We start from the raw sequence: 8352 nt of genomic DNA, 5'->3' as shown, positions 1-8352 counted from the left end.
ATCACTTGGTAGAAAGCTCACCTCCTGCCATGGAAGACACTGAAAGCAGAGAAAGAGCTTTCCCCTCCCCTGCCACTTTCATCCTGCTTGGTAATATGACCACCAATGCAAAAAACAAGATAACTAAATAATCTGCATTGGAAAAAAACACTGCATGTAGGAGTATTTTACCAAGTTGTAAAATCAGTACTGACAGAGAAAAAAGAACATGAGATTTCACATAACCAGAAGCTCTAATCTTGAGATATCAGAAGCTGGTTCTATTCTACTTCAAAAACATTAACAATGGACATAACCAAAACCGACAACACGTACGGAGGAAGGACATGAACAGGAAGAGATACGGTGTTCGTCCAAACATGTGGACAAGTATAACAAATCACTTCATGCGGAAAGTTTTCTCATGATCGGTAATACAAATATCTTTGACAAACGCTCACAGTTTCAAGTTAAAGTCAAATTAACTTACAAGCCCAAAACGAAATAACGTTCGAATTTCACAAGCAAAAATCATAAGAGTCTTGTGGCTTACAGGCACGCAGCAGTGTCCTGTTTTTATTGAAGTACGAATGGCACAAACTAAACCAGTAATCTCGACAAACAGAGGGTAAAGATGGATGATGAGTAAGCGCTCCATGAGAATGCCATATTTCAGCTGCTGATAACATGATCCACGATTATCTTTGGCGCCTTGATGGCCTTCAAATCATCTACTATGAAGTTGGTTATGTCATCTGCTGTGCTATTGACTCTGAGGTGCACCTCCTTGAGACTTTTCAGGGTGTCAACACCGAAAAGGCCCTCAAAGGCTTCGAACCGCATCTCGATCCTTTCAAGTGCTGGCATTGCATCTTCTGGGAAGCTCAGCTTTGGCACTAGAGGTGCAAAGAAGCGAAGCAGCTTAAGACTCTTGAATCCCTCACCTGGAACGTAGATTACCCCACCAGACTGTGATTTGTTATCATCAATGATGTCCACTATGGCCTCATCCTGCTTCGCTGCACTCAGCGAAAAGGTGAGGGAAAACAACAAAGGCAGGTCGCGCAGGAGCACAAAAGTATCTGTCCGGAGAACTGTCACAGAAAGGGTCAACTTGTTGAGGTTACTGAGTTTGGTAATCCACTGGGGAACATCTTTCAAATTGCCAGAGAGCTCAAGGGCACTGAGGTATCTTGGAGGTGCGCCGGACATGGTGTCCAACAAGTTGATAAAATCAGATCCCTCGTCGTTGAGCACCAGAGTCTGCAGACCACAGCTGCCAAGATACTCGATAGCAGAGCCTAACTGTGTCAAGGTTTCACTACCCTTCTGTAATCTGAGCTTGTAAATTGCAAGCTTCCTAAGCCCCGTCAATTGATGGAGGCCAGCAACACCTGTTGATTTGTCATCAATCTCGATCCCTGACAGTACACGGAGTGCTTTCATTGTCTCCTTAGTTATCTCTTGAGGCAACTTTAAACCCTTCCTTGAGCTTTTATTCCCGCCAAATATATTAATTATCCGTTTGAGCTGTCCTGCAGATTTTGGGAGCTCAGTAACATTCGTCTCCCTTAGGTCAAGAGTTTCTAGGTACTCGAGTTTTGCAATCTTAGAGGGTATTTTGGAAATATCTGTCTGCCTAAGGCTCAAATACTTCAGTACAAGCATTCTACACATGTCATTCAGATGTTTCTCTTTCAAACCCTTGCAACCCTCAAGATCCAGGACTTGTAAAATTCCATTATTGAAAGAATGGAAATGAAGTTGGTCTAGGCTCCGGAACATGGTCAGAGATCGCACTTGCGATAAGTTCATGTGTTTCGTTGAATTCCCATGCTCAGAACCACTGCTTTGTACAGAGAGTCGGCGGATTTTATTGGTCGGCATTGGCACCAGCCAGTGGCCACCAACCACAGTAATAAAATTCTCTTCGCTTGACTTCGAAACAATATATTCAAGGACCATATCATGCACTTGAAAGCTTTTTATCTTCCCGTTGCTGCTGTGCTCCACTGGACGTATTATCTTCCTTTTTATCAGCTGATTAAAGTATGTTTCTGCAACTTCTTCATCTGACAAGCCTTGCTTCTCACTAACGAAACCTTCGGCTATCAACCTCCGGGTGAAACGCTTCCTACTAATTTTTGAACCCTTAGGAAATATGCTCAGGTACAAAGAGCAGGTCCTGAGATCTGCAGGCAAATCATTGTAGCAATAATCGAGTATCCTTGTAACACCATCCAGGGTCAGAGAAGGCATCAACTCTGGAAATAATGAGTTACATGCCTCTTTCCAGTCTTTGATGGATTTGCGAGGGTTGCTAGCAACAATACCAGCCATGGTAACTATGGCCAAAGGCAGACCCCTGCATATTTTCCATACATCTTCAGGTGGGAGTTCTTTCTCACTACCTATGTTGTTGTTGGATTCAGAAACACTTTGATCAAACAATTTTTTAGACTCTTCATCACTAAGAAAATCGACTGAATGAAGAAAATTAATTTCTGCTCTTCGTGAGCAAGCAGCACTACCAACAGCCTGAAATCTTGTAGTCACTATTACTCTGCTGCCTTTTTTATCATTATGTGGCAAGCATTTTCTGATATTCTCCCATGTTTGTGCAGACCATATGTCATCAATCAGGAGGAGATATCTACCAATAACAAGAAACAATACACGTCAGCAAAAGACAAAATACACTTATCCAAGTTTATCTTTCGCGGGAGACAGTGCGTGCTAGGTGTCTCCTCTTGTAAATGTGCAACTATCAAGAACGTTGATTCATCTTCTTTTACCAAAAATAAATAAAAAAATAATCAACGTTCTCGATAGTTGCACATTTACAAGAGGATAAAAAAAAGAATCAACGTTGATTCATTGACGTCTATAATTTGCTGTCTAAAAGTTGTCTGGTGTATCTTCTCTGGTCTATTATTTACTGTGTGCAGGGGATAGATCGTTCCTGAATTGGCAGACTGTACTCTGTATTCTTTGTAATGGCTAGTTTGTATGGTTAGTTACTTGGTGCAAGCTCTACCTCCATTGCTTCAGGTTTTGGTAATTGATGACAAACTTATTACTGAGAATACAGATGTCATGAATACAGTGAATCAGCAGTAGTCAGTTTGATTTTGCCTTTTCAATATTTTTCTGATCCTAGTCGTGAAATATGGTAGACCCGGCTTTATTTGGCTAAGGATATTAAAATGAAACACTTGCTTAATTTTAGACTTTTGACATCCCTGCCTGTCCTGGCAAGCTTGATGCTCTTTCTATTGCACAGTTGGTGGGTGGATCAATTTGTGTAAACAATGGCTTTTCTATGTCCCCCAATCTTTTCAACTGAAATTTTGTCTGACATTGTCTCAATAAGAATGGTATGTCAGCAGTGCCAAGGTATTCACTAGTTTGATTAGTGGCAAATTCCATTATCTGACATCATCTTATATACTTGTGCATTTTAGTTCTATATAAGAGTTAACGTGATTGCTTGACAGCCTACGATCGTAAATCTCTCACTAGGCACTAGCTAGGTTTAAAATTTTAAGGTATTTTTGCAAAGGCAATTGCTGGCTAAACATTTCAGAAGAATGAGTGAATGTGTCCAATTATTATGACAAGGATTATTAGATTTAATGTGGATGGAACATTCAGTTTATTTATCCAAAGAAAAACAATCAATTGACAAAGAAGCAAAGAAACAATTTACAAATACCTCTTTTCGGCCAGATAAGTTTTTAGTTCTTCCATGAGTTCGCTGTGGCTCCTTCCTTCAATATTGGGATCACTCTCGTGTGGCTTGACTTGTTTCAGAATCATCCTGAGCACTGCACCCTGATCATAGTTTTGAGATACTGTGACCGATGCCCGACAATCAAATTTATCCCTGGCATTTTGGTACAACGCCATCGCAATAGTGGTCTTCCCCACGCCGCCAAATCCGGCTATGGACAGAACAATTCGCTCCTTATCACACATTTCAACAGGTTTGTCCAAGTCCAACCAATCCTCGAGCTTCTTCATGTCAGCCGTCACCCCCACAGGTTCCTTCGTAACAATGAGCTGATGGCCTGTGAGCTGATGCTCAGCAATTTCGTACGTAACAGCACGAACAAGAGGACCATTGTTCAAGTTGATTGGGTTGTCCACTCCATATCGTCTACGGCGCTTACCAATCTGTTGCGCCCGCACCTTGAGTTCAGCAATCTTGGACGCAATGTTACGGCGAGGCCACCACGTCCGGAGTTCGTAGAATCTTGTCCTGATGAATAAGCATTTGAAATCACTGCTGGGATCTCGGGGGATGCGGTGGGCAAAGTCATCAATGCAATCTTCAATGTCATAGCCCATGTCACGGATCTGCTTCATCCAGTCCTTGAGCCGGTTGTCATGACGGTCTGGGGCAGTGCTCAGGTCACGGAGAAAGGCCTGCATGCTTGCAAGCTCATCATTGATGTACTGAACATCGCCACGGACTCCACTCATCAGAGCATACTCCTGGGCAAGAAGGCCACCCAGCTTGCCCAGGAGAGACCTCATGGTAGTGTTTGAGGCACCTACTACCAACTCCATCTTGTCGCTCTTACTTTGTGATCTTCACTATCTGAATCTCTTCACAGAAACTTTCTGCCCCGAGTAGCTGAAGGTAAGACCCGAGGAGGCCTTTGTTGCATGGAACCAGATGCAGGCCACATCAATGGCAGACACCAGCAGAGCAGACTACCTTCGTGAATCAATTGTTTGGCTACAAGTACAATAAGTACAGCATTAGTATTAATCTATGCGATCCCCAAGCGAAACTGCCATTTAAATGGGCTCAAAATTTTGACTTCAAAGTAGGACAGTTTTGTCTCTAATCCTACCAAAAATATCCATCTGCTCTAAAAAAATATCCTGTGGGATAAAATTTAAATAAAAAAGCAAAATTTTACAAACAGCAGTTTGTAGTTCCAAAACAGAAAACAGGAATTAATAAGAAAACCAAACGGATTTATAGAACCCAAACTCTGTCCTCGTGATTAGCAGATCCCAGATCCCCAATTTTCCTGAAATGGAAACGAAATCAAAATGGTCTCGCAATTACCTGGCCGGAGCATCGACGACCTCAGACTTGACCATAGCCGAGAATCCCAGTAACGCCAAGCGCATCAACTGCCATTCGAGAGGGAACACGAAACAGTCAGATCCACTCTCAAAACGAGAAAGCTGGAGAAGAAAAGGAGCAGCGGCGAGGTAGAGGAAGCTGGAGAGGAAAAGGGGCACCTGTGGAGTACTGACGGACTTTGACTGGGTTGCCCGGAAGCATGCAACGGAAGTCGCCGGAGCAGCACGCGACGCGGCCAAGGGTTTGCCCGTTCTGTGGACTGAGGTCCCGCGGCCTAGAGACGTGGCCGGCCGACAACATTGGACATAGTTGACCTTTTCCCCCCATACCTGGCCAACTGGGCCGTGGCAGGCCAGTCCGTTAGAACGCATGCCCGGTCCGCACGTTGTTAATCGGGCCGTGCCCGGCACGACCCATTTAGGTTTTTTTTTCAAAGATTTTTTATTTTGTATGGGCTAATAGGCAGCCCAATAGGCTAAATACTAGGTGGGCTGACAACTAAACGTGTCGATGGGCCAGCCCGTTTAATTTGTCATGCCTGGGCCTGGGAGCGCAGCACACATGGAGGCCCGGCACGACCCGTTAGCATGCCTAGCCAGGTTGTGCCGTGTCAGGCCTGTATAACCCAGGCCGGGCCATGCAGTTATGGGTAATTCCAATTCTGATGACATTATACCAACTACTACTGATAACTCACAAGTACAGGGGATCAATTATAGCCCTTTTAATAAATAAGAGCGTCGAACCAAAAGAGAAGCTAAAGGTAACGCTTATATTCCCTTCAAGTTCTATCGACAACCGATACAACTCTACGCGCACTTAACGTTCGCTTTACCTAGAACAAGAATAAAACTAGAAGTACTTTCTAGGTGTAAAGGGATAGGTTTGCAAGACAATAAGAAACGTGAAAAATAAAGTTAAGTGTTGTTCTAATAAAAGTACAATTAAATTAATATAGCGAGTGTGGAGAAGTGGTGGTAGGACTTACGGAATTGTCCCTAAGCAATTGCTTGAGTTACTAGACTGGTAGCAATTTTTTATGTGGGAGAGGCCACTACTAGCATGTCATCCCTTAATTGGAATTTTTTGCACCTATAATTGGAACTACTAGATAATACCCCGCGCGTTGCTGCGGAATAGGTTGCAATATATACTAATATGATTTGATTCTATGAAACATGAAATTTTGGATTAATAATATGAAAACTAAAACCAATTGTACAGATGATTTGTTATATAATTTTTGTTTATTTAAAAAGTGACATTTTTTATGCATGGTACATAGTATTTATTTAGAATTGGCCAAATAATGATGAAATCATGTTATCCATTCAGCAAGTTAATCGATGATTTCTATGAGAACATGTCATGAGCGCTTCAGGCTTAATTTTTGGCTTTGGCGATCTTGAACTAAACTTAAATAAAGAAAACACTTTGGTAAACATAATTGGAATCCGAATAGACTTTTCATATTTTCGTAAGATCAAAGGAAGGCATGATGTTGAGGCGGCATGGGTTTGAACAATTTTAACGTACTTTAAAACTTGAATTATATATGGCGTTGCTCCATAGAGTTAGGAAAGCAATCTGCAGTAATCTTTTTCCTTATTGTTATCTTGTGCAAATCTTGTAAAGGATTAATTTGTTAGTTTAAGACGTCGCACTGTTTCAATCAAAATAAATGGTGGGACTCCAGCCCTCATGTACCTTTATCATCTATGTTTCGTTGTTCTGATATCACTAGTAGAAAAGAGGGCTTTGGTTCAGGCCGGGTCAGCCCATTAGTCCCGGTTCAGTTCAGAACCGGGACCCATGGGGGCACTGGTCCCAGTTCGTGAGCCCAGGGGGCCGGCCGGGCCATGTGGGCCATTGGTCCCGGTTCGTCTGGACCTTTTGGTCTCGGTTGGTGGGACGAACCGGGACCAATGGGCCTGGCTCCTGGCCCACCACCATTGGTCCCGGCTGGTGGCTCGAACCGGGACAACTGGCTACCCTTTAGTCCCGGTTCATGTCACGAACCGGGACCATTGAGATGCCTATATATACCCCTCGCCCGCGAGCAGAGCACTCCACTGCTCTGTTTTTCTCTGGCCGGGGAGGGGAGGGCTTTGTGGTGCTCTAGCTCACCTCCTATGCACTTGAAGTGTTCGATGAAATGCCCGAGCCACACTAGTTAAGCTTTCTCCTCTCGAAGCACGACCTCCGAACTCTATTTTCCCCGAGATTTGTCTAGGTTTATATTAGCGGCCCGTCACGCCCCGTCCCCGTCTTCACTGTTATCGATCGCCCGCGCCGATCTCGTCGCCGGCACCACCGTGGTGAGCCTCTTGTTCTTATCTTATTTCTGAAAAAAATCTTGCTTTAGATAGATACTTGTCTAATTTTCTTACTATTTTATTGCTTATTATTATATAGTGCGATGGTTTTGGTATCCGCCCCGTCGGCCCTCGTCCTGTCTATGATTCGGATATGGTATATATTATCTTTATAACTATTGCTTCATTTATTGTTTATGAAAATTATGCCAACCAACGTGACATAGATTTTATTTATCTAGGAGGTATGTGAACCGTAAATTCCAACCGAACCTATTGTCGAGAGGTTAAATTTAGTTGAAGAAGAAAACAATTTCTTGAAGGAAAAAATAAAAAAAATTGAGGAGGAGAAGATGATATTGGAGTTGCATGTTGCGGATGTCGTTGATGATCACAAGATCAAGATGGATGCAATGCGCTTGAAGATTAGAAAGATTAGAAAATATGCCATTCATACCGAGGCTTGGTATCATTATGCCGTTGGATCAATTGTTACCTTGGTTGCGATTATGATCGCATTTGTTTTCGCATTGAAATGTTTTACATAGTTTCAATGTATGGTTTAATTAATTTAGATGCTCTGGAGAGCTTTATGTTGTTAGATGAGAACTATGTATGTACTTTGGTTTTAATGTGATGATGAACTTTTATTAATTTGGTCACTTAATTATCTATTCATGATGTTCTGTAATGATTTTTGACACACTTAATTATATATAATGCACGCAGATGAACCAACAATGGATGTACAGTGACAGACACACCTCTGAGTACATTAAGGGCGTGCATGATTTTCTCGAAGTGGCTGAGGTAAACAAGCAGACTGGTTTTATGTGTTGTCCATGCCCTAAATGTGAGAATACAAAGTCTTACTCTGACCGGAAAATCCTTCACACCCACCTGCTTTACAATGGTTTCATGCCACACTATAATGTTTGGACGAGGCATGGAGAA

General features: G+C 42.6%; 1 protein-coding gene across 1 annotated transcript; it reads right to left on the bottom strand.

The window, feature by feature from the left end:
* Positions 1-341: 341 nt before the first annotated feature.
* On the bottom strand, positions 342-5371 carry LOC123174765 (disease resistance protein Pik-2-like). The gene is made up of 4 exons (XM_044590081.1): positions 5242-5371; positions 5063-5130; positions 3695-4723; positions 342-2632 (listed from the first exon to the last, which is right to left on the bottom strand). The coding sequence occupies exons 3-4, from the start codon at positions 4549-4551 to the stop codon at positions 652-654; spliced, it is 2838 nt and encodes a 945-aa protein (XP_044446016.1). The 5' UTR covers positions 4552-4723; positions 5063-5130; positions 5242-5371; the 3' UTR covers positions 342-651.
* Positions 5372-8352: the final 2981 nt, after the last annotated feature.

Source organism: Triticum aestivum, unplaced genomic scaffold (genome assembly GCF_018294505.1).
Source record: "Triticum aestivum cultivar Chinese Spring unplaced genomic scaffold, IWGSC CS RefSeq v2.1 scaffold42777, whole genome shotgun sequence".
Taxonomy (NCBI): Eukaryota; Viridiplantae; Streptophyta; class Magnoliopsida; order Poales; family Poaceae; genus Triticum; species Triticum aestivum.
This window is presented reverse-complemented; position numbering and strand designations above follow the sequence as displayed.